At 39.4% G+C, this 27,527-nt stretch overlaps 1 protein-coding gene across 6 annotated transcripts in view; it reads right to left on the minus strand.

Moving 5' to 3' along the window:
* Positions 1 to 27,527, minus strand: part of BEGAIN (brain enriched guanylate kinase associated) — a 161,569-nt gene that overhangs the window by 74,423 nt on the left and 59,619 nt on the right. For 4 of the 6 annotated variants that reach the window (XM_027673976.1, XM_027673974.1, XM_027673977.1 and 1 more), the window contains one exon: positions 422 to 511. The exons of the other annotated variants lie outside the window; for them this stretch is intronic. In XM_027673976.1, coding sequence (XP_027529777.1) covers positions 422 to 511 — 90 coding nt within the window. The remainder of the gene's footprint in view (positions 1 to 421; positions 512 to 27,527) is intronic. 6 annotated transcript variants of the gene reach the window in all.

Below are 27,527 nucleotides of genomic sequence, written 5' to 3' on the forward strand. Positions count from 1 at the left end.
GATAAAAGATAGAGAATATATACATACCAGCAATTAAGAAAGTTCGGTGAGCTGCCCAGATAACTGTGGTATCAACAGTAAAATGCAACGCATCAGTAATGTCAGAACCACTCCATCAGAAAAAAAGATTAACTGGTAGAAGGCAGCTGTGTATTTTGCAGCTTCTTAAACAACTTTCAGTTTTTATGCAAGTTATTACAATTATGCAAGTTATTACAATTATTACAGGCTTGGATGAGGCAAGCATCTAGAGTACTATAGTAAACAGATCTGCTGTTAATCCCCTAGTTCAGAAAACACAGTGGAACTGAACAATGAGAGACTACAGAAGACATGAAGACATGAATAAATGAAACATTGTTATGGACATCAGAAAGTTAGAAAGAAAGCATAACTTCACAAAACATCACTTATTAGTTACCTGTCCCAGAGAGTAGGTGAAGATTTTGCGAGCCTGCCCTGGAGAATTCTAGGTTGCCATAGGCAGGTTGGCACCCAGGAATTTCGTACCCTGTAGCATGAATAGAGGATAAACCATGGCTAGGTATGGCTCATAAGACATACGAGTGATAACCTAGCTAGATTTCCTGCATATTAGTAGGCTATGGCATAATTTGGTACTAATTATTATTCAGGATATCTTACTTTAAAGCAGTATTAAAACTACAAAACAAAGTGATGCTACAGCACACACATTTAGTAACTTTCTTGTATGACTACTGTAGGTCAGAATAAGCATTTACAATTGACCTTATGATGGCTGTAAATGAGTGCTACTCCATCTGTTTTACTGGAGAAGCATTTGGCCTTAATATTTGTGAATCAAGCCCTTATATTTTGCATTGTAAAAACATCAGCTTAAACAAATTTATGCTTCCTTGAAAGAGGGTCATCAAAATTCCTTCTGAGCACCATAGTGAGAAAATGTTTAACAGTGTTAATTGAATCTGGGCTGAGGTTCAAGTTCTGCATACCAGGTTCCATGCTCATCTACCATCAGCAGAACAATAGCTGCAAAATGTTTGCTAGGAATGAAAAGCACAAAGAGAAGCAATCTGAACCAGCAATAGAAGCTATGAATAACACACAGCAAAAGCAGATCCTGAGCCCAGGAGAAGGCCAGTGAGGCAGGCAAATTAGCAATGAGAACTGTTGTCCAACATTAGCATCAAGCAATGCTGGTAAGATTCAAAACAGTCTGTTCAATTCTTAGTGAAGCAAATTCTTACTGAAGTGAAAGGTGGTTTTTCCTGAGTAAAATCTGAGTAAGGACTACAATGTTTGGACATACAGAATACCTCATACTGTATTGCTGTATTCCTTTGCAATATCAGAAATGCCACATAACGTGCCTGGAAGGACAAACTCAATAAAAAAATCAGTTTTTCCTCACTCAAGCATATACATATTTATGAACCAGAATTTTTGCATAAGCTTTCCCTGTGGTCAGTGATCACTACACATGCAGAAAATCCTATCTTCTAGTATTCACCATCAATTACCAGTGGGTACTGAAAAGTAGGAACATTCTGGTCCGTGAACAGATCTTTACATATAGGACACATTTCAGGAGCAATAACTGTGCTACAGAGAGCAGCAGAACAGTGTTTATTGGAAAGGATAACCCTGCATGTTACTTTAGTTGTACCACTGAGTAAGGATCACTTAAGTATCCTATAACTTTTTTCATAATGGACTTGGATTAAGTATGTGAAGACACCCAGGGAAGACAGAAAAAATGTGAGGCCCCAAGTTTTAAGTGTTGCCATCACATGAATTTACATCAATATCAGCTTTAAAGTCAGAGTGGAGTTGAGAAAAAAATCTCTGGATTCTAACACCTCGGGTGTTGTTGGTTCTTCAGCGAACAGTCACTATTACTTTGGATTATGCATTTCTCACAGCTTTTCTGATGTTCCTAAACTGTAAATCTCATAATCAATAGGTGTGTACATATTTAATACACACAGTTCTGCAGTACTTCACTATGTATTTTCATTCTCAACTCTGGGTGCAAGGAAAACAGTCCATTGTAAGAACAGCGTTTTTGAAATGGTCTTTACTTGGCTCTTCATTTTGTATCTGCATACTTTTAGGTACAAAATTGTAAACTCCTCCTAAAAGTCATCTGTGAAATCTTAATTTTGAAAAAAAATTTAAAAATCTGGGAATTCAGTCACAGGTTTTTCCAGAATGAGTGGAGATTTCTCAAACCAGTGCATTTTGCATATTTCCCTGCACTTCACTGAGAAAACCTCCATAGGAGTCTTCTGGTGAAACAACTAAACTTGCAAATACTGAGATGGCTCAAATGAAAACATTAGACTTTTCAAGCCTGCAAAATTAATTAAATTTGAGTTCTTGGTGCAAAGAAGCCATTTGAACAGGTATAAATATCTGCTGACTTCAGATCCATTACCAGTTCTTCTCCATATAGTGTTAATCTAACCTATCTCATACCTTTAACTGGTATATAGCAAATAGCTTTGCTATAGATAACCTTGACAAAATATTTTAAGGCTGTGAGGTTGTGAGATGTTCTGACAGAGATGGGAGGAGTATAAATTCCACTCTAGCTGTTTCTTCAGTGTTCTTTCTGACATCTTTTTGGTAGTAAGTCCTGTGTAATTGCTCCATAAATGAGCTAATACAGAGAAAAGCTCTCTGCTCTAAATGTTGTGGATCTTTCAAAAGCTCCCCAAAGGGATTTAATAACATCCTGTCTCAGATAATCAGTGTCAGTTGTAGTCAGTCTAATCCTATTCTCATATGCAAGGTCGAAAAATAATTAGTAATGGTAAGATTTATATGCCTGATATTAAAACACAAAAATTAATTTGTCAGCCTCTGCAGTTTACATGGGATATTGTTTTAGCATTGGCAAATCAGAAATCAGCAAAACAGACAAACATGTTTGTCTAAAGCAACTGCAAATTTAAAAGAAAACAAAATGGGAAAAGCTCCCAGTTCTGTTACTGTTTCTTTCTTGAAAGGAAAACAGTTCTAAGAAATTTATAAGTATTGAAAAAAAGAAATCAGCCTATTTAAAAAGAATATCGTATAGTCACTTCAGAAAATTAGTAGTTTACTACAGCAAAAATATCAGTCCCAAACCCCTGATGATAAAGTATTTCAGATCATCAAATCTTAAAACTTTTTTTTTATGCCATAGCGTGATAAAGTAACTCATTTTCCTCTTCTTTCTCCAGAGCTTTCCTTACACTTCACTGATGTGATTGAGACCAACTCCAGTGTCAAGTGAGGTTCAAATTTGGACATGCTGTTGTGTTTCCTTGTCTTGTCCTAGAACATGCAGTATGTTACTTCAAATATTGTCTGTGACTCTTCTGAAAATAATCACAGAGGATACCTACAAACCTATAGGCAATTTGGAAAAAAAAAGTGGATTTCTCAGTGAAACATTATCAACACATTATTTCACTGTCTAGAAAAGAACAGCTAATAATTCATTAATTTTGTTGACAGATGGTCATTGATCCACTGTGCCTAGAGTAGACTCATGCAGACAGCTATGCCTATTTAAGAAATACTTTGGTAAGAAAAGTAAATGTAATGCCCCCTCATGCTCTCCTCTCCATATTTTACAGGAGAGTTCTCTCTGGAACTGCAGCTGAAGAGTAGACTTGAAATCTGTGAGAGAAACCACTCTACAGACACCCAGGTCAGTGCAGAAGGAAGGGGAGGAGGTGTTCCAGGAGCGGGAGCAGAGAATACCCTACAGCCTGTGGTGCAGACCATGGTTAGGCAGCTGTGCTCCTTCAGCCTCTGGAGGACCCCATGCTGGAGCAGGAGGATGCCCTGTGACTCCATGGGGAGCCTGCATGGAGCAGGTTCCTAGCAGGAACTGTGGACCTGTGGAGAGAGTAGCCTACGCTGGAGCAGGTTTGCTGGCAGGACTTGTGACCCCACGGTTGACTCATGCTGGAGCAGCCTGTTCCTGGAGGACTGCCCCCCACAGGAGGGACCCAGATTGAAGCAGTTTGTGAAGAACTGCAGGCCATGGGAAGGACTCATGCCAGAAAAGTTCATGGAGAACTGTCTCCCATGGGAGGGACTCCATGCTGGAGCAGGGGAAGAGTGTGAGGAGTCCTCCCCATGAGGAGGAAGGAGCAGCGGAGACAATGTGTGATGAACTAACCACAGCCTCTGTTCCTGTCCACCTCTGCCACTCGAGGGGAGGAGACAGAGAAAATCCAGAGCGAAATTAAGGAGGGAGGGGTAGTGGGAAGTTGTTTTAAGGTTTAGGTTTTATTTTCTTGTTACGCTATTCTGATTTGATTGGGGATAAACTAATTTCCCCAAATGGAGTGTGTTTGGCTCTTGTTGGTAATTGTTCTTATCTCCACCTATGAGCCTTTCATTATATTTTCTGTCCTGTTCCTGTCCAGCTGAGAAGGGAAGTGTCAGGATGGCTTTGGTGGGCACCTGGTGTCTAGCCAGAGTCAATCCAAAACAGTAGAATACACATGTATTTGTAAAACATGTCTGTTTTACAAATGTCAGTTGCAAATCTGAATGATTTTTCCCAAATAATGTGTTTTTCAGAAGCTGGAGGATTCTGTGGTTGCTCCACTTGTGAGTGGAAGACTCAGTGAGTAGATTTTAGCCTTTAAGTAAAAGTCACACCGAATCTTACATCTGTTAAAGGGTGAAGCATTTTCTGTGAATAAGGAAAGAATGTGTCCTGATCTGATTTTAGCTTAAAATCTGTGCTTTTTAAGACCTGAAGCAGATTTGAAAGTCACCCTTAAACTGGGTTGTGCTATTATGATTTCTGTACTTGCCCAATTTAGCCCTATTTTACCCCAGTACAAATGAGTTAAGAACCGCTATTTTTGCTGCTATTAACACCATAAAGCTATTTTAAGGACCTGCTTTTATAAATACTAATAACCTGAGATGAAACATTGGCAGAGCAAGCTGGAAGAACCACGGGGACACCTTGGAACATACTGTCACGACTCTACCTCTACATCCCGTCCTCATTGAGAAGGCACGTGGCAGTGGTGCTGATTTAGCATCGCAGACTTGCAAGATGCTGTCAGCTGCACTTGCTACCTACTTTCCTACCAGTCATGCCAATGTAGGTAACTGGCTGTCATCTCCACAGAACAAAGGCTGGAGTTAATAAAAAATGTCAAACAATCCATTTTCTGTGAGGGGGTGGCAGTTCTATTCCTGGAGTTACCAGAACTATCCATGACCATAGTATTAAATAATGTAAAACTGCTTCAGAGATTGGAACAATATACCTTAATGAATATGTTAAATATAATTCCCTAATTGAAAATCAGGCCCCCGTGGAACCATGCATCCCTCCAGTTGGGGTAATCTACCGGGAGTGGACCAGTAGCTCTGCAGTGCAGACACAGATGCTAACAGAGTAAATGAGAATATGATGAATCTGGGAATGTCCATGAAGCAGAAAAGGGAGGAAGATAAGAACATTTGTAATCAGTGAAGTTAATACCTGTTTATGACACTATAGAAATACAGAGATGTTGCTTTACCAGCTTAATTTAACACATTTTAGGAGAGTGTTTCACTGCAAAAGGCCTGCTGGCTTCCATACCTCTCAGAATCTTTCTGACCAGGCACAAAACCCAAACTTTTTTCTCATCCCATTTCTTGTCCTTTTTTTCCCCCCATTCTTCTAACAAGTTCTTACCATGGCTTCTCTTCATCTCCAGTTTTGCCTATCACTTCAATCCCCAACTAATATGTTTCTTGTATGGCCACTGGCTCCTCTTAGTGGATGACCTGCTGCAATGCTGAAAGTGAGAGACCATTTCCATGTCCCCTCTTGGGAAGCCAGATACTACAACAAGCTTCACATGCCAGAAAGAGTTAGGGAGGAAGTCTTATACAGTCTTGAAACTCTAGAATCAGGAACACTTGACTGAGATTGAAACTATGTGAGATTTAGTTGCCAAACTAATGCTTTTGCAGTGCGCAATTTTGAAAGTTTATAAAAACTTTCACAGAATGATAGAATGGTTTTGATTGGAAGGGACCTCTTCAGATTCTGGAAATCTACTGATGACACTGACATAAAACTGGTAGGACTGGGATTGACTGAAGTTTTCTTTCCTTCACAACTTTAGTTTAAAGCCTTTTTAACCAACTTGGCAAGCTTATGCTAGTTACAGCACAAATTGACACTCTGGAAGGGCCATTGGAATATTTTAGGTCCCAGCTCTAAAGCAGACAGGTTGAGGTCTTCTGAATGAAAAATATAATTTGGTATTTTTTTTGCTATGAGTAAACCCACATTTTTTTCCCTTTGTTATATTTTCGGAATTATCTAAGGCTTTTTAACATAAAAATATGTCAGACAATTCTCCAATTGATATAGTTAAAATTTTGCAAAGCATTAAGCAATCTGTCAGTGGAAAATATACCATACCTACCTATTTATCCATCCATATTTATCAAACCATGTGGCTGGCCTTTTGTGAAGTAAATGTGTATGAATATGCATACACATATGTATACATATGTATATACTTTAAATCCACTATTTTCAGAACATATATGAGGAAAATAGTACATAAATGCTCTACAGTAAAAACTGCCATTCTTTGACTATAAATACATGAATGAATAATTATCACTGTATTAGGCAGGTTGACAGAGCAGTTTTGGTAGAATTGGAGCTACTTGCGATGTTTGATTTTGTTTGTTGATGCCTTTAAATACTTGTATTGCCAAAACACAAATGGTGTTTCACTCTGACTCAAGGCAGTCAGTTCAATACAGGTGTATCAACAAAATGCAAGGATTTATGACTAAAAAATTAATTAACTTTCTGTTCTCAAAATGCTAAGATGCCTTACTCTGTATGATGACATAAGCTAATCAGTTTTGCATACATTTCTATAATTAACAACAAGTTTGAGCTCTCAAATAAATCTGTAGATACAGATCCCATTTTCCCAAATTTTTTCTTTATTGCATTAATGGGGTACTCTAGTTTCTATATGAATATCCAACATTGGCTTTGATCTAGTGTGTTATTGCAACAAAATCGAAGACTGTGAAGCTTTGCAAGCTTGTCATCACTTCTCTTGGTATCACTGTGGCATTTTATTGTGGCTATATGACTTCATATTTTGTCAGTCTTTAAATGCATGAAATATATTAACTGATCTGGAATTTAATAGCTGGCTGAGTACAATTTTACTGATGATTAGATTTGCAGGAAGAGAAGCAGGTGCAGAAACACTCCCTCCTGCAACTGTGGAAAAATATGATAGGAATTAGTCATTCAGTATCTGCATGGAAATAATCATAAATTGTTAATAATATTTCATTTTGAGTCTCCTACTTAGGAAGCTGATCATCTGCATATTGTGAAAAACATCAGTTAACTTTACTGTCTTAAAACTTATAAACTATTGCTATAGAATAAAAACAGTCACTCTTTTAAGGGTTAGAGATCATCTTTGCAATATAATTCAGTGACAGTTGATAGTTTGTATACTGTTTAAATGCATTTTGTTATTTCCTGTGGGAAGCAATAGCCATAAATGCATTGTATAGGTGCCAAAGTACACCTGTTGTCTGTGGACATTTCCTGTTGGAACTATACTTGCTTCTATGTCTCCTTTAGGGTCAGTATTAGCAGTGGCTCTCCAGTGCTGTGAATGATAATACACAACAGCTTCTCTGAGGCACTTATTTTTATGATGAGTTTTTCATAATGGCAAAATCCGAGGAACGGTTTTCCACATGCAGGAAAACAAATATCAGACCAACCTAAGTGCTGTCCTTTCCCCTATTTACACTGGGGTTTTTTCTTCACCTAGCTGAATAAGTATTGTTTCTAATGTAATTAGGCCATCATGAATCATTTACCCCTAATTTTTCTCTATCATAAATGCTTTGTTCCAGTGTCCCAGCAGCAGATCCATTTTTTCACCCTCTTTTTATGGTTTTACTTCAGGCAATCTTTACACCACTTCAGCTGCCCTCTTTGAGTACAGTTAAAGCTTTGTTTCAACATGGAGAACATTATGGGGTAGCTGGCAGTAAGTATCTGGCTGAGAAGACTTCTGTGTCTAGAAGTGAATTTTTATCAATCTTAGGGAGACAAATTTGGAACGATGTTTAGGTTTCCTAATTTAGAATATTAGGATGCTTAAGGTATCAGCTGCATAAACTAGTAATACATTAAAAGCTACCTTCCAAGTCCCATATTGCCAATGTAATTCTCCCTTTTCCCCACTTTTCAAGTCTTCCTTGGAGCCTCAAAGTTTGGGAGCTTTAGATAATCACTGACTCATTTTGTCATCTAGGAATGGACTACGTAAGAGGTCTTTTCTAAATATATGGATGTATTTACTGCATACATCAACTGTGCTTGTATTTATATTTTATACCTTTTCCAAAATCTTCTGTGATGATTTTAAGTAGGGGGATGTGAATGTCTGAATAAAATCATACTGAATATAGAGTAGGATTAACTTTACTGAGAATAGCAGCTCTTTTGTGCAAAGACTGGTCTGTGCTTGCACGGTTCCAGCAATCCATGCCTGGTGCCTCCAGAGAATTTAATAATTACAAGACATCCCTTTAAAATGGCACATGTTTTACATGGTAAGTAGAATTATGCTAACACTTAAGACTGAAATATATTCCTTTATCCCTAAAGATATATCCTAATTATATCTAGTGGCTCAGTAACTTTCATTTATTCACTGAATACATAGGCTAAAGATCTGTTTTCTAAGCAGCTCCAATAAACTACGGTGTGAGGTGTTTCTGCAAGAGGGGAAAATGCTGGCATGCTGGGGAAAGGGTAGTGATGTCTCTGGGAATGTCATGCAGAATCTCGGTCACCCCTTTTCAAGAAATGGATTCAGTCTTGAAGAGATGAACAAAAACATTTTTTTTCTGCGACTTGAGGCACCTGAGAAAACAAACTCAAAAGTACAGTTTGTCTAGATCAGTCCAAAAAAAAGAAAAACTGAGTGGGGATATGGCTGATATTTTAAACATAACAGGGAAGGACAAAAATTATTTCCTCTAAAGAAAAGTGATGGTTTAAGAAGAAAGTGAACTGAACCAATCATGATTACATTTTCTGCTGGAAATTAGAAGACATCTAACGACAAAATAACATGATTCTGGAACAACCTTTCAATCAAAGATAGAGTATCTGGTTGCCTGTAAGTGCAGATCACTGTCTCAAAATGTCCAGGTTCCTAAATGTCTTGTTTTCTCAAATTGCTTTTTCACAAAAAGGCTGTTGTCAATGGATATTTTCAAACAATGGATCTCAGTCCATCAAAGTCTTACTCGCTTTAGTGTTTGTTACTTGTGGGAGAAGAGAACCAGGCACCAGCTCAGTAGTGTCAATGACTGGAGTCAGAAATGGAAGAAATATCACTGAGAAAACCAGTTCTACCTTGATGAACCTGATACAGCTAATGAATTTGTCACTTGATCTCTGCTAGAAATGCATTTATCAGTCCAACACTTTCATGTGTTTGAAATACAAATGCACTGCTACAGAGCAGTTGAATTTACAATTGAGAATACTATGATTACAGAGATAATATCTAGAGAAACATTCCCAGGAGATGCTTCCAGGCAGCTTAAAATCAATAGACATGATGAGTATTTTACATCTCTTCAGATTTTGCTTCTGGTTTGACTATACAACCCTTATCTTTTACCCCTGAAGAGTATGGATGCTTTCACTGTGGATAGATTTCTACATTCCTTTTGCTGAGAAAATTAAGTAGTGAGTGATCTGCTTCAGAAATCTGCTCACTGGAGAATTGGTAAATATGCATGTAAACAACTGCCCTAGAGTATAATCAGAGCTATTTTCATGTTACAGTTTGGTAGGTTAGAAGAAGGAATTAATTAAAACAAGAGAGACTAGACTTCAGTTCAGAAATTGTTTTTCTTTTTCTGTCTGCTCTGAAGCCCTGTTGAGGCCTCCTCTCCTGCCTGCCACCACAGATTTAAATTATTTTTGCTAAATTATGATTTTAGTGAAGAATTTATTCAGCACTGACTGTACCTCCGATGAAATAATTCAGTGGAATTGCCTGGGCTGGCTGGCATGAAGTTTATCCCTTGTATATCCATGCAGGTTCTCTTAGTCCTTTTTGCACTCTGTGGGGGTATTTGAATTGATTCTTTCTAGTTTTATGTGCCTTCCATTATAAAGGACAGATTTTCTGTTGTCTTAGGGTATATTACATTCATTTTGCAGGCTCTTCTCTATGCTAGGCACTATTACATTGGACTCTTGGGTGTGTCAAACAAATAATATGGCTCCCAATGCAGAGAAAATCAGCTCACTTTTCTGTCGCTTGACTTGCTCTCATGCCCTTTTCTCTTCTTGCCCATTTTAAGTATAAGTTCATTGAAGGAGAGGAAATCTCTTAGGATTGTGGGAGAACAGCAGGCAGTATAATGAATCCTGGTCTCTGGATGGGACCTCAAGGGTAAATAGAAATTGAGAGGGAGATTCTGATGGGGTCACTTGAGTGGAGGGTCTTTTGAAAAATCAAGAAAAAGACTAGAAAGAGCAATATCTGAGGGGTGGAAGCCTAATGAGATTAAAAACTTCCCAATACTCTCAGATTCGTTCAGGGTTATATTTCAGAATGGCTAATGGGAAGATTTCAAAATTATTTAATTATCCTGCATACCAATTTAAACCAGACAAATATCAATGAAAAGGCTGAATCCAGAGTAATGCAGGAAACAAAGCTGGCTCAGAGGTAAAGGAAATGCAGAATTCCACTACCCCGGGAATGAGTGCTGTCGAGGGAGGTGGCAGCACTGTGATGAAGTAGCAGGCATGGTGCTCCTGCTTGTGCCAGAACAAGGAGCCATGACCACTGCTTCTTGCAAGAGGGATGGACAAGTATTTAGTCTACTCAGAGCATCCTTTCCTTTGGCAGTAGCAGTGGCAGGTCTCTGGCAGAGGCAAATCAGGCAACTGCCCCAGCAACTGCATACTTTATCTATGTCTAGAGCTGGCTCTGCAAATCCCATTCCATTTATTTCAGGGCTTCAAACATATACTATACTTGGCACAAGGCCCATTCTATGCTTTGAAAGGGCTTTGGAGAAAAAAAAGTGCTACAAAACAAAATTGCCAGGTGTGAGCAATCACAGCACAATTAAATCTACTATGAATGGAATGAATTATCCCCTTAAAAAAAATATTAGCTGTTGTGGAATAAGTTTCATTTAACAATTAAGAGATGTATACGTTCAGGTGAGTCTTATTACTGCTTGGCTAACTCCTGTCATGTGTGTCTTCATACTTTCTTTTGCCAGAACTGTCTGTGTGGCAGAAAACAGACTCAGTTTTCATCTGGGTGTACATCAGTGAGTCATGGGCATGAGACTGCTTTATTCAGGACGGACAATGTCTAACTATGATAACAGCAAACTAATGGATACTTTTAAAACCAGAGAAACATAGATGCAGAATGTATAATGGTGAGAATCCAGTGACATGGAATACACCTCTCAAAGGGAGGACATCGAGAATTAAAGGTGAGACAGGTTCCGAAGCAATACTTTGATGAAGTGCAGTTCCTGTTTTCAAGGCAAGAGTACAGAAAAATTGTTCTATCTAACCAGTCTCAGAGACAGCTACGTTTGTGATTCTGGAGTGCCCTGGGAGGCTGGACAGACACTGATCGCCAGGATCGACAGCATTACTAGGATTCCTCTGCAAGGCAGGAAGTACAGTTCCACAGTGGAGCTGGGCCCATTCACAGTACCTAAAATCCCCCTAACCCACAGGGATGGGCAGTACAGATTTAGCACAGAACCCAGCAGCTGTGATCTTTTTTAAAAACCCAGTGGTAGCATATATATAACCCACACTTCCAGTGATTTGAGCAGAGAGCACTGTTTTATTTCAATTTGAGAGACCTTAGACTTTTTCTCAGGATATACCCTTGCTAGGTGGCTATCAGCTTGGATTTCTATGCGTCCCATTGACTTGGCACCAGATAACCAGGAATACAAAGTCATGGAGCCAGCAAGTAAGAAAGCAAAAAAAAAGAAAAGAAAAAAATTTGTTTCTATATCTCTTATTCCCCTAACTATACAGTATTTCTCTCTTCAGCTGTTTAAGGACATGGGGTTCCTTTTTCAGAAGTCTGGAAGTCCCCCCTGAATGCAGTGATCAGTTCTTGAAGCAGTGCTGTGCCTGTATTTTGTGCCCAGGATATGATTTGGCTCAGAGAGCAGAAAGAGCAAGCATGTGTGACTTTAGGTGCAGTACACTAATGCTAACTAGGCTGTGCAAATAATTTAAATATTAACACATTCCTTTGGATTTGCCTACCAAGTGCAACTGATGGCTAATTGGGCCATGGAAACCAGAAGGTCTGATCTAGTAGCTGATCCCCTCAAACAAAACAAGAATATGTACAGGAAGCCAGGGAGGCAGAATTTCCAGTCTGATAGTGGAGCCAAGACACGTGGAAATCTGTTTTCTACTTGTGCAAGCCTTACCAGTCAGAAGCAACTAGAATCAAATTACCAACTCAGTCAAAGGATTACATTCTAATACCTCCCCAATGTATACTGAAACTCTGGGCCAGTCCTGAAGGAGTTGGAAGAATATCATGTGACCCATAAAGCCAAATCCTTCATGGCTGCAGATGTTAAGTGAGCCCGTTAATAGCAAATTGTACTCATTTCACTCTCATGCAATTTTGGATCCTCTAACTTTCCCCTGGTCCCTACTAAAAGCTATCATCCTCTCCTTTGCCAGAAATGTGCTACTGCTTAGTAGCTGAGTAATGGGTTTTGTCTATTTGCAAAATAACAGCTTCAGGATCCTGCCAGCTCCAGACCAGAGCTGCAGCCTCTTGGCTGCTACAAGTGTAGAAGTTATTTGATTAGAGCAGGGTAGATAAAAGGGCTGTCTCTTGGTTGATTTTTTAACTGGGGAAAGCATCAAGCCTGATAAACAGGCATCACAGCTCAGCTAATGCAAATGCCAGGAATTGGGTAGCGCTTGATGAGCAGGTGAGCAGTCCTCCCCAAACCCCATCAGCTGGGTGGTATTTGCAGAAGGTGGTGACTAAATATAGTTTACAAGGGACCTCTGAGAATGTGAGATGAGAGAGGAAGTATTTGTGGGAGAAGGAATGACCCTATGGCCATGTTTAAGGTAGCTCAGGTGAGAAAACAGTAAGTCCTCAATTGTCAAGGTAGTTTATTTAGAACAGTTTGTGTTTTCTTTTTACCCTGACATATTCTCCTTGTTTTATAGAAAGAGAGTTTTACGAGCTGAAGGGCTACCTTCCCTCAGCTTCATTGGTCTTGCTTGTACATTGCTCATTCCTAACATCCCTGAGATGTTCCTTGCATAATGAGAACTGAGAGTATAAAATTAAGAGGCTTGACTTTCTCAGTTCCTTGTGTTGCATATGTGCAGCACAGGATCACAGAAAGGACCGGAATATCTGTACTGCCTGAGTAGTAGCTATTCTGCAGGAAGGCTGACAACGTTGACTATCAGCGGAGCCTGCTCTGACTTACTGCTTAACCACTGCACTACTGCAACTAGACAACATCTGAGCTCTTGGTATTACAATTCAGAAATTTTTTACAATATATTTTTTTCTATTTCTCTGCCTCCGAGCAGTGTGTCTTGTTACTTAGTTCAACAGCTGTTAGTCGCTTTCAGTCCATTAATTGTCTTTTGGAAAGAAGCTGCACTCTTTCATTCCTGTTGAAAGGCTTAGGCTTGACCCTGGCAGCTGCTTTACACCTTTAGATGACCAATCTTCTTGAATACTTTCAGGAGTATCCAGTTATAGCTTGTTCTAACAGAATCTTTCTTTCTTCACTTTCTTCCTCCTTTGCAAAGTGTATTTCGGCATCATCTCTGAACTTCCTACTGGCAACTACCTCTTTGCTGAGAAGTGACATACTTTCATGGTCTAATACCCAGTATCTTGTTCCTGTCTTGTTTGCATGTAATCTACTTTTAACAGCTCCAGACATCTTGGCAGGAGGGCCAAAGCATACTCACTAGCTGTATTTCTTGGCCTTTTCTGATAAGACTCAGACTTGTTCTGCTCCCTACGGGCCCTCGAATGAGCATGGAAGGAGAATTCAAAATCTTATTCTATTTCTTCCTTGCTGTGTTGAAGTGAAACAGGAATGGCAGTTCCTGCACTCTGGGGAATACAGACAAGCTAAACTGTTCGAATAGCAAGAGGGTGGAAGGGTATGGGCCCAGCAGTGTCCTGTGTGGACACTGGCTAACATCTAAAAGAAATCCATAGGAGTCTAGCAATAAAACTCCACAATTTCTCTTTCATAGGATTTGTTTTAAAGGCACATTTTGATACTTTAGAATTAATTTTTACCCTGGCAAATTTAATGTTGAAGACCCAATGCAAATTTGGGGTTGAGTTTTTGCTTTGACTTCATGTGAATTCTCTCACCAGACCAGTGTGTGGTCAAATTAAACATTTAATACTGATATCTCATGATATGACAGGATCTTTATGCTCTTAGGTGACTGCTTAGTAATAGAATATGTATTTATAACCTGGAAGAGCCATGAGCTACTACTTTCTGAATCCTGAAGAATAATCCAGGAAGATGATCAGCTCTATCACTTAATATTAGTCAGACCTGAGCTGGCAAAACCCCCCATATATTAGGAAGTTCTGATACTTGGCCCCTTTTTATTGTTTTTCTTTCTCAACTTATTTCAGAAGCACTGCAACCAAACCATTTTTCTTGGACAATTGGACCGAGATAAGGCTACAAATACGGGAAAATGTGGAAGAAAAAGGAAAAATTTAAGGTTAGCTAGTTATGTGTTCACTTAGCTGCGCACATTTCTGATTTATAGCATGAGTTATAAAGAGTTAGTACATTGAGTATCAGTAGTAAGTGTGGGAATAGCTCACTAAAACAAATATGGGGCTTGGGGTTTATGCACCTTGTAGAATGTCGTGTGTCTGTTTCAAGCTTTGCTAAATGCTTCATTAAGTGTTATGGAAAATAAAACAAATAATTTCCTTTTGTAAGGGTTTCACATCCTGGTGTGAAAAGGCCTTTTATTTCAGACAAGTCTTGCTTTCTGATTAAATCCTATGGGTAGGGCAAAAATATTAATAGATTTTTCTATCTTCACCTCACTGATGTTCAATCACAGGTTCTTTCCAACTCTGTGCTTTTTTAGAGGACAGTAATTTGCTGAAAGCATTCTTAGCAAGTTGATGTCAATCTGATTACAATTAACAATACATTCCATTTCCCACTTTCAAATGAAGTTGAATGATGGCAGTACAAGTCAGAAAAAGGTTTTAAAATAAGCTGAGGTCTCTCTAGATTTCTATAAATGCAAGATTCATTCTTTTATGGTAGGCAGCAATTTTTTTGTATGTATCCCAACACTTTTCTGTTCATTTGAACCTGACAAGGTAAATGAGTAATAAAAGTGAAAAAGGAAAGGTGGATGCAAAGCAAATGCAGTTGTCTGGATTTATTGAGCCCACTTGATGGTGTTGAAATTATTTTTTCTTATTTTTATAGTAATTCATTATGTTCAGGCATGCTAGTGTATGTCAAACTCAGCATGAGGGAATAAAGAAACAAACCTTTCTTATTCATAAATGAATAAAGCAATAAACCTTTTGTGTCAATGGAAATTATGTACTCTAAATTAGTGTGTCTACAGCAGTACAGAGTAATAAATAGAGAACAATTTGTTCACTTTTATGTAAATTGAATTTAACTATCAATATGAAATATTGCAGCTTTTAATTAAAAGGGACAGTTCCACTAATTTAGATGATGGAAACACATGGGTAGCCCCACTAACGATAAAAAGGAACTAGTAGGTGAAGCACCCCAAGGTCTGGGGAGGTAGAACACAGTCCAAATGTTCTTCTTGGGGTGTTTTGTTGCTCCCCCAGCAACCAAATCATCAGACTGTGGTGGTGACAATGGGCCATAGCAGTGCTTTTCTTGGAAGCTTTGACTTTCAGGTTACCTGGTACAGGTGGGCTATGGGGACTGACACCAAGGAAAGGAGGCTCACTCCCAGCATTGTCTCCCTCTAGCATTTGCTGAGGACTGTCTGAAAACTTCCAGAGAGGTACCACTAGGATTTGGAAAGGCTGCAGAAAGAGGTGTCTGATACAGAGCTCCTGAGCAAGCTATTGGCAGCCTACATCTGTGTTGCTCCAGATGAACTGGCGTGGGTAAAGGTCTGAGGAATTCCAATTTGGAGAGCCTGGTCGGAAGCAGAAAGGTTAAAGGATGGAAGGTAGGATACAGAGACAGAAACAAAGTACACACTCCTTTCTTCAGCAATTTGCTAGGTATTTTTGCCTCCTTGGACATTACAGCTGAGGTGTTCCTTCCCTGGGGCAGTTGTATCCTCATCTGCCATTTGCAGCCTGGGAAAGGAGCAGTGAGTGAGCTCTGCCAGTCACTCCATCCCTCCTAAAACAGAGACCTCTACCTTTGATGAGCCTGACACAGTCAGTAAAACCTAAAACCAAGGTCAGCTGCAGAGAAACTTAAGGATGAACTCTCAGCTTACAGGACTGATATTATTGAACCCTCAGTAACTTGTCCTAGGTGAGCTTTTGGCTAATGGTATTTCATGCTGTCTTTAAAGATTATATTATGACTTCAGGTTTTTTTCCTCATTCCATTTATTTAGTGTGACTGGAAGCACTGAGAAAAATCTGAGATAGATATTTTAAGTATCTGCAGTCTTGGAACAATAACTCTACAGTGAAGCATCATCGGTGTGATATGCTCCAGAATTCTAATTTAGATGTAAAGTTGTGTTAGAATTTGGGTGCTTAAGGTTAGGGTGATGTGCAGAACCTTGGTAAAATCTGTGCATTTGATACTGAAGTGTTGGTGGCAGACTGAAAATACTTCTCTTGTGGTAAATGTCAGGCATGAAGGTTTTAATTAAGTAATGTACTTTGGACCTTTTATTTTTCCAATTTATGTGCTTTTTTTACTCTTCTTGGAAGCTATGTTTGTGTCATGCAGTTGGCGAGGAAACCTCTGTATTTAACAAGATTGATGCAGTGTTGCTGATTCTCTCCTGTGGCCCTGAAGCACTTTGGGTGTATGCAAATGCCAAATGAGCCACATGAAACACTTTCAGATATGTGCTGTAAAGAACAGGCTGCAAACATGGTCTTTGGGCCAAATTAGCACTGCCGTGTTGGCCAGTGAATGAGTACACTGCTGCTGTTAAAGACAAATGCAGTATAGTGTGTTTACCCATTTTTCAACCATAGGAGTATTTTATATTCACTCAGGGGCAAATTATGGCCATTTCTGTATAATAGTATAGCAGAATGCCTCATTCTTGGACTTCATAAACGCGATACACTGTCACAGGCAGTATGTGCAGAATGCAAGAGGGGTGCTTAATTTCTCCAATCTCTACCATCTTTGACGTTCCAGAACTAGTGCAAGGAAGGCAAATGTTTGGAGCCTTAATTATGAGCACTTTCCAACCTGTTGTTTTATAGAATGAGAGACAGCAATGAACGTGTAATGGATACTCAGTAGTGAATTGCTCAGGTACTACTGTCAGTGCTAAAGGCAAATGGCTTATTGCCTTAATCTCCCTCTCCCTTATTGTTCAGGGGTAAAGAATCATCATGCTTGAGGGTATATCAGATCTATCTTTTATAGTGTAGTGTGAATAGACTGTGGGCTATATGTTTTATCTCCTTCTGGGCTAGATTATCTGCCCTCCAATGCTTTTTGGTCACTGCACTTTATATCCCTGTTTCTCTTCCTTCAGCTTCTCACCTAATCAAATCTCACAGACAATCTAAACAGCAAACAAGGCCCAAAAAACAGTTAAAGAAGGTATCACAAATTTTACGGTAATGCAAGACTGAAATAAGTACTTTGGGCCATGGGGATGTGCTCCCTATTGTGTTCTATAATCCATTTAATCAACTGATCAGGATTTTTCTTAAAATTAATTTAGTTTTAGTCTTTACCTCCATTTTTACAGTTACAAATAGTCTTTCAACTGCAAGACTAAATGTATTTTTATACCTGTGCTCCTCCTGAGCTCAGTTTGTGCTTATTTGTTTTTATACCTGTGCTGCCCTGTAGCTTAAACCATTTATCTACCTCTCTGCTCACTCATACCTTTTGTCTACTTATGAAGAACAAGATGGAGGGAAGAGAGGGGGGTAGGGAGGTAGCCAGAAAAATTACTTGGGAATAAGTGGAGTTTAAGAAGGAATCTCCTGCTAGTTGAGATGTTCGGTGAATTTGGAGATTGGCGTTTTTTTCTCCTTTGTCCTCCTACTAGTGTTGCCTTAAGTCAGTTACATATACTGATTTGTAAGGTTTGGCTCCAGGAAAATGGAGTTGTAGAAATCCAACTGAGGGAAATGTAAGGAAAACCTGCAAGAGCACCCTAACACCTCAGGGGTGAGGTTAGAGAGGACCTAGCTCAGGATAGGGCGCTGGTGGAAGGGCCTGACCAATAGCTACTTGAGGTAAAGAGAGAGCACTTTTGCTTTGTTTCTCTCTGGAAGACCAATCTCTTCTATTTGAACTGATGTTTTTTGCTCTTGTCAATAAAACAATTTCATAATTTCAGTAAAGACTGAACAGTTATTTTGGTAGTTTTTTAAACATGGCTTGCTGATTGCTGCTGTTGGCACCCTGCTCCCTGTGTTCTCCAAAAGAACGGTGTGTTCATTTGCTGGAGCACCTTTATCACCACAGCAACAATGCGATGAGGTTTTTAAATGCATCGTTTCTCACAGTAAAGATGAGAGCACTGAGCCAAAGAGAGCCAGGCTCAAAGCCTACTGTCAGAGCTGAGATCTTCCTGTCCCTGAACTCTCTGCGCAATGATGGAGTGCCCCTTGCCCCAGGTGTCCATGTTTTTGCCATGCTTTGCAGGCAAGGCCTAGAGAGGTGGCTGTGAAATTAAAAGGGTTTCAGGAGAAATCGTGTCTCTGAAACAATAACACGTTTCCTGCATAAAAAGTCTGCATGCTCCCCCAGAAGAGAAGATTCCATCACTTGAACTTGAACCACTAAGGTGGTTCTGTGGAAGAAGCCTGCTCTGTGGCAGAAACACAGGTGTTGTAAATGCCAAATCACTGCAAGATTTGTATTTTGATGTCATTTGTAGCATTTTTCATTCAAGTAATACATCTTGGCTGGGGAGTTGATAAGGAGTCTCTGAGATTTAGTTATCTTTTTTTTTCTACCTTGCAGATAATTTCTGTGTGACTTAATCCCTTCCAGTCCTAAGGAAAAGCTTTGATCTTCTCATGTATTCTCATGAGCTGCACAAAATAATCTCAAATAGATTTTTGGTGTTGTGACCTTCTTTGCTAGTGTTAGGTTCTCTGCCTTTGCAGGTCAAGTGAAGTCCTCCAGGGCAGATTCAAACTTCTAACAGTGGATAGCTGTACTTGTCTGCTCCAAGCAGGCTCAGTCACACTATTCTCCTTTCCATTGGTGCCAGTGATTGTTTTTTTTTTCCAGGCTGCTCTCTGATCTCCATTAAGGTTTGTTTTTGATAGCCCACTTGTCCTCTGGCAGATGTTTTTATGGTGCTACCAGCCAAGTAACCTTCTTTCCTCTTGTAGGCTGAACCCAGTACTGAGGTGTTCGCAGACTGATGATGGTCAGCTTTGCATGTTGGTGAAATAGTATTTTCATGAGGTCAAAACGTGAAAAAGAATCATCATTAAACGAAATTCAAACTGAAGCCTTGTCTCCTCCTAATCAGCCTGAAATATGCCGTCTGGGCTTATGGGATCTTGAGCAGGGATTTTTAAGATTTCCTCACAATACTGAATCAATATAGATCTTTCTAGGAAGACATTTAAGCCTCTGGCTTTCCAAAGAGTTGCTTCTTAAAAACTGAAATTCACACGAAACACTTATAGTGAGGAGAGGGTAAGAAGGCACAGGGAGGGACAAGCTGATTACACTGTACTGGAAGACCTGTTTATTAGACAGTGCATCCAGTTCATCATGTTTAATCATTTTTCACTTTGCACAGGCTGCTTTATTGCCTTGTTGGCACGGTTCTTACCTGTACAGTAGGGTGTTGGAATACAAGTAACGGGTTCTGAGGTATGCTTGAACTTGAAGAAACACCATGTACTACAAATAATAATCTGTTCTGTACTGGGTGGGTGTGTACAGCTTGGTAGTGTTTTTGTTTGTTTGTTTTTAATAGTTATTTTATTTTTCAGTGTCAGACAGTTAAAAACTGTGCCTGAAACCACACCTTTCACATCCTTTCATAAAACATGACTGTCATCTATTTACCGGTAGTAATAGCAGTGCCTCAGCAGCGCTAGCAGAGATGATTGGAAAAGGTGTCTGTGTTAATATGATAAATGGCACTGTTCAGTTTCAAGCAAAAAACAATTTTATACAATGGCATATCACACATCAGTTAATTTTCTCCCTTGCTCTGTGCTATAGCTAATCTATGTATTTACAGCACACCTATTACTGCACCATTTAGACATTTTCAGGTTTGGTGTTTAGAAGTGTTTGATATTTATTTAACTAATTGGAGAAAATCCAGACCATCCACTCTCATAAATGAAAGAACAAAAATTAATCGAACAGTAACCACCTTATTTGGGAGTACTAGATCACCTAAGTTAAAATGGAGTTCCACATGAACATTAATTATACTCTGTGCTTCCTGTTGAGTAATTGTGTTCAAGAAAAATTGTTCCATACAAGTCAGTACAAGCTGTCATTTCAGCGAGTCTATAGTGCTGTGTAATGGGCTGAGCTGCACACCCTGATGTGTTTTATACAAGTGACTTCCACAACTCTGTCCCATTTAGTCTCTGAGAAAGGTCTTCTGTATGTTCACGGGAAATCTGGGGCCTGGCTTACCTGCCTCTTTGGGAACAGCAGTTACGCTTTTCTCGCAACTGGAAAATCACTTTCCCTTGGGCAGTGGCTCTCAAAGGGAGTGTTTTTTCTTCTCTCATGTAAGTGCATCATGAGAAGGTTTGCTTAGGGACTGGGAAGTATTATGGGCGTGGACTGGGAGAGATGGTAGGGTTAATGATGCAAAAGGAGGGTTCTTGTGAGGCACTGTGGTAAGCAGGAGCTAGGGGAACTTCTAACTTTCAGAAGCTTCTTGGACATTTACCATTGTGACCATTTCCTATCCTTGGCTGGCATAGAGGGACAGGGAGTAGGTTGCTCTCCAAATTGTCTGACTGGAGTAGCCTTACTTCTGAGGCCCCAAGTTTGTTCTTGTCATATGTTCTCTGCTCTGTTCCTTGCTGTTTTCTGTAAAGTCCTCAGATGTAGTCTCCAGATAAGAAAGCAGCCCTCAAATTGGGCCAGATAATATATCCCATTATCCTGGACAAATGTTGACCCCCATACTCCATCTTTTTATCTCAAGTACCTTCTTTCCCACAGCAGCAGTTGTAGACGAAGTCTCTTGGCATCCTTCCTCAAGGATCAGGTATTGGATCCAGAAAATATTCATAAATAATTTTCTAAATATTTCTAAATTTATTACCTTTTAATTATTTAGTATAAGATGGATGAAAGGTGCATCAAGCATTGGAACAGGCTTCCCAGAGAATTGGTTGAGTCACCATCCCTGGAGATATTTAGGAGAGGTTAGATGGAGGTACTTACGGACATGGTTTAGTGGTAGACTTGGCAGTGTTGGGTTTATGATTGGCCTCAACCTTAAGGGTCTTTTCCAGTCTAAATAATTTTATGAAAATAACTTGTACATGCATTCACCCACCTCTTTTTGGTTTTCTACAATCCTGGAAAAGATTTTTATGTGCTCTCTGAGACCATTCATTTCCTTCATTCAGTTCATCCCAATTATGAACACTTTCCTGGAGCCAGACAAGTTCTTTGTTTGCCAAGACCTTCTGCTATGGGAGAATGCTGCCCTATATTCAGTATTCATCTGACCTTCCCACTACTTTTTGCTTTGACTCTACTCTGAACAACAACTGGGCAGTGGTTTTGGCCAAGAAACCAGTGGCCAAAAAGTGGTCTGTTCTCCCTGCATATCACTTCAGTTACTGTGATGCTCAGTGTAGAGTGCAATAGAAGTACTGAGTCCTGCCAGAATACATCCAAACAGACTTAATTCAATTGTGTTACAACTTTATGTAATTGCTTTTGTTAAGCAACACATGTTCTGATATTTGAGTGATTAAAACTTTTCTTAGCTGTTTTGGTATTTTTTTACCAGGTTTATACTCTGACTCCCAGCCACATTCTTACATTGCATTAATTTCAATGGGGTTCTAGTTAAATTACCAATGTCAGATTCATGGCTCTTCATCTCTACACTGATGAGGAGGAATTTCACCAAGTAAAACAGCACACATGTTTCATGCATGGCCATAAGGATACACAGAAATCTAACACTGGTATGTGCAGACATGGAATCAGTCACCTAACTGACCACGGCTACAAGCACAAATATGATGATATATATCTACGCAGCATAAGTGAGTGTGTGTGTGTGTGTGTGTGTATGTTCATGCCTGCCTACCTCTGCCCACAACTTCGAAATTCCTAAAGGAAAATAAGGAACTTGACACAGTCATTTCTGCATAGAAACACTTTGTCTCTTTCTGGTAAATGCTTTTCTTTAAATGAAATAGAGTCGCAAAACCATATAATTATAACTGCTTGAGCCCAATGTTTATCAGAAATTACTCTGCTGGATGGCATCTGTCAGAGGGGTGAAATTTAAGGACTTCTGTGCTTAAATTGAACCATGTAAAAGTAAAAAAAAAGACTGATATTAAATACATCTGCAGTTGAAACAGATGTTGCCCTTTAAACTCCCATTCCCTCCAATAGGAATCCCAGTGTATAAAGGACCTAGACTGGGAGTAGATAGAATCATAGAAGAAATTAGGTAGGAATGTGCTTCTGAAAGTCCTATGGTCAAACCTCTTGCTCAAAGCAGATTCAGTCAGATCAGGATGTCTGGGGCCTTGTACAGTCGAATTCTGAATATTTTCAAGGATGGAAAATTCATAAACTCTCTAACCAATGTTTATTACCCTTCCTCTCCCCTATCATCTGGTCTCAGGTCATTGCAAAAAGCATAATTAAATCTGACCAAAAAGCAGACCAAGAAAAAATATTATATTTAAAGAAAACCAAAACCACTGGTCCCCAAAAATTTTCAACTGTTAGGAAAATCATGAGTGAAAACTAGTGAAGGGAAGAGAGGATTTGGTAGCAAAGCACTGAATGTTTTAGAGAACTGCAGACTTTCAGGGCTGCCTTGCAATTTCTAGTGGAAAGCTTCAGTGGATTAATTCTTGCTTAACCTTATGTGTAGACCTAGAATCTTAGAAAAGTTTGGGTGTGAAGAGACCTGTAAAGGTCATCTAATCCTCCCAGTGTGTAACAGGTGGTTGCTGGGATCTGACTATCCAGATATTGATAGCAGCACTACTGGAATGGGAATCAGAAAAAAAAATCACTGTATGCTTGTCCTTTCAGTGCCTTTAATAGTTGCTGCATAGTGAAAGGTTGGACATACTTTTTGGTTAAAGTAAAATTTCTTCACTGAATTCAAAATAACTACACAGGATTAAGGAGGAGGCATATCTCTAGCATGCAGTAGACAATCCAGTTTTGTTCTTGTGCTTTAGTATCATTACTGGTGTACTGCGGGAATGGTCAGAAGACAGTAATTCTCCCAGCTGTGTGCTCTATAGTTCTTCCCAGTGCAGCTGCAGCATTTATTCATTCTCATTCCAGTCGTCTCCTTCGATATCTTTTTAATTTGATGCACGACACCTTCTCTGCTAGAGCAAAATGCCACAAGCAGACAAGGTGCTCGCTTCTGAGGAAAAGCAGCCTGATCTTCAAGTCACTTTTTTCAACCCCACGTAGATTTTTTTTTTCAATCTTTTTTTATTCTCTCAGTTGGAAAGATAAGGCTTACTGCTAGTATTGCAGAGTGTAAGCAGCTCTCTGCCTTAGCATGATTTTTAGGAAGAACTTTTCAAAGTGCATTTTAGAAAGACTCCATGACAGTTGGAAATGGATGTGTCTATAAGCACATGGATATATGTATGATGTACCCAAGTCTGATATATTTGCCTCTGTGCTTTTTTTCTAGGATGTTTGACTTAACTTTCTGGATGATTGGATGATATGTCCCCAGAACTGGGACTTTTTCCCTCTTGGTAACCGTGAGAAGCTGTGATTGTCCCTCTGGGAGCCACAGGTAAGGAAGAAAGGTGAGTGCCTTAGCTGAAAGCTGCAACTACAGAAAACGGACCTGGAGTGCAGGGTTCCTGTTGCTGAAAACTGTGGCCAGGTGCTCTCATGTGCTGCTTGTTGGCTGTGGGCTTGGAACTGTCACCCCCAGGCTCTTAGATGCTGGGCTAGGGGAGTTGCAGTTGCTGAGCTTGTTCATGGAAGTGCTGAATGTTTTGTTTTAAATTACATGCTTAAAATGTCCATTTGTTCCCATTTGAATACATTCCATTCAAACTTGCCAAGATTTATGTTCTAAAATGGGAACTGATGTCCCATTCTTTACAATCACTGTATTAGCACTCAAATAGTCTTGCTACCCAGCTGGAGAGTCTTTTGAACAATCAGAGCACCTAAATATGGGAGATCCATATCAAGAATGTAGTTTATAATGCAGAGTCCAAAGACTACTTTTGAGAATGGAAGTAAAAGATACAAGGATCAAAAGGCACTCTGTCTTTCCAAGTCAAATGTGAAGAACTACACAGAAACTACTGCAATACCATATTTATCTAATGAAGACTGAAGTAACTCATGAGCTTTTAATGACGTAGAATCAAATAGCAAATGTTAACTCATTATGCTATGACTCATCTGTAGGTTTGAATCTTCCTCCAGTGTTGTACTAATCAATAAACTTTCTTGTCCTACCTGCAACTGCTAAATTTGAATTAGATAACCATTTGATGGAGATGCCTCATAGTTTTCTATATGCTTAATTCATTTTGTCCTTTTAAGCTGGAAAAGAACTATCTACCATCCCCACTTTACAGATGAAAAATGAGGCCTGAAAACATTAAAGGTCAGATCCATAGTCTTTGGAATCTTAAATCGCCTCCAAGCTATTTGCGGTATCTATTTGCATTTTTTTTTGGTTTTGAGAATAAAGTACATTTCCCAAACTTGTCTGTTGCAAGAATTTTCCTGCAAGGATGCTTCCAGCTTGGGTGCAAAGTTCCTTCTTACTAAACAACCCTCTTGGTTTCTTTAACCACTGTCTTTTGCACCTGTAAGGAGTTGGTGTGTTGTACCCTATGGCAGCTGAAGGTTTCTGCCAACATCCACTACCGCCTTCCTGCCCCTCCTGCCTGGAGCACAGGATGCATTGCCCCCAGTGGCTGAGCAGCAAAAATGCCTCAGGTTTTCCCACATGGCAGAAGACTCTCTTTGCTTTGTTACATCCCTCTAGATGCCTACTTTAGCAGTCCCTGAAAGAAGAAAAGGATCTGAAAGTCTCTTTGATTGATACCTCAATCTGTCTTTTCATTTCTCCTACTGCCTGTTTCACCTAGATTCTCTCACTGATAATTCGCTTTTCAATGTAATGGATAAGCTTCCAAACCATCCATCTTCTCCTTTAACCACAACTTCTTTCAGTGCATTAATGACTGAAAAGTTACATTTTCATTTAAAGTGAATTTGCAAAGCAACCTTTAGATAATAGGCAGTGCTAATATTCTGACATCGCTGAAGCTATTAGAAGAATAAATCAAAAGAAAATTCTCCTGCTGCTACCTGCACAAAATGGGGAGAAGGATCGAGCAGAAGCCCTAGTACTGTGATGCTACACAATGGCAATTACCATAACCTGAAAAGGGCATAGAAATGGTAGCTACAATTGGGCTTCTCTCTCTGAAGTTGAGAGATGTCAGGAAGGGGGGGGGGAACCCACTATTGAAACTGAAGCCATGTTAATTGCCTTCATCTCACACTGGTTTTTATTCCTTATTTGTTGACCTTTTTTAACGTACAGGAAAACATCAGAATAAATCAAAGACGTTAGCTGTAGAAACTGCAGTAACTATTCTGATTTGAATGCAGTTGAGTCTGCTCCCACTGGCAGTGAATTTAGCTCTTAAATATACTGCTGGTAGTACTTTTCTTGCAAGAATGTATGCAGCAATGCTTCTCCAGTATCCCTAAGTGATGTTAAGAGCCTGTATCTGTGCAATGAGTAGCACTGATTTTGTGGGGATTATTTGTTTGGGGACAAGTCTAGAACAAGTCTTTGTATCTGGATCCTTCCTCATGCTATGCTGTAGAGAGGAAATGGGGAGAAAAACAGTCGCAAATTAATTTTGAAATAATTTGTCAGACAGGAAAGAAGTAACGAATACCCATGAGCATTTTGACTTGGCTGAGGGATGTTTTGTTTTGGAACTTGTCCCTGCTCATTAGCGAATTGAAAGTACTAATTTCAGAAATGGTTATTCTGTTTCTGGAGCAAGAACTTTGTTCTCTTGCTCTATGTTCTCTGCCCTCTTTGTCTTATTGCAAAAAACTGTGCACGTGCTCTCTTGGCTTCGACAGAAGCCCCTCAAAGAACTTGGAGAAGTCACTTAACCATTCTCAGCCTTGCCTTTAAGAGGGCAGCAATACTTGCAGGAGCCACAGAGGGTTTCTGAGACCTGGCTGACATCTAGAAGTTCAAATGTTCCTTCGTTGGTCAAACAAACCTACACAGTGCAAGCAATGATTTCACGTTTCTCTCTCTCTCTCCTGAGTTTCTGCTCTTTGTTCAGAGAAGGGTAGGCAAAAAAGGCATGCTTTTTATTTCCTTTCCATTACAACTTCAATACGACATTTACGTGAGTGCTTTGCATGCTGATCTAGAGGGGTTTTTTATCTGACTGATATTCAAGTACTCTGATGATCACTCACATCACTCTTATTATGCAAGTAAACAATGTATCTACCTTTGCAGTGCCAGTAATATGGTAAAGCTGGCAAGAACTATTAGTTATTTGACCTTCCTGTCTGATTTGTACTTATGAATCTAATAATAAATAATCACGTGTGGAAGAGTCAATAGAGAAATAATGTAACACACTTCTTTTAGTACCCTAATTCAGCAGAATAAACCATGAGAACCATTTCAGTAATTTACTATAGTAAGTGCTTTCAGCAGCTTCTGTACTTCAGCTGTTTGGTGCTCCAGCATGAAGATAATTATCTAGGTAATTAGTTATATTGTTATTTAATAGTCCCCAGACAATATTCTATTTTTTTGAAGGCACATGCCTTTCCTTCTATATCTTCCTCTCGCATTACAAAAAATGTTTATCTATTAATCTTTCCCCTTACCAAATCGCCTTTTTTTTTTTCTGTTTACTACATTCTAGAAAAAGGTCCCAGTTATTGAAAGACAGCTTCTGCTTAGCAGCTGCATTGATGGAGCTGCAGGAGACTCCCTTTTGTTGCATCTCTCTGCGAAAGCC

The sequence above is a fragment of the Neopelma chrysocephalum genome, unplaced genomic scaffold (assembly GCF_003984885.1).
Source record: "Neopelma chrysocephalum unplaced genomic scaffold, ASM398488v2 Primary Assembly neopelma1_24, whole genome shotgun sequence".
NCBI classification, from domain to species: Eukaryota; Metazoa; Chordata; class Aves; order Passeriformes; family Pipridae; genus Neopelma; species Neopelma chrysocephalum.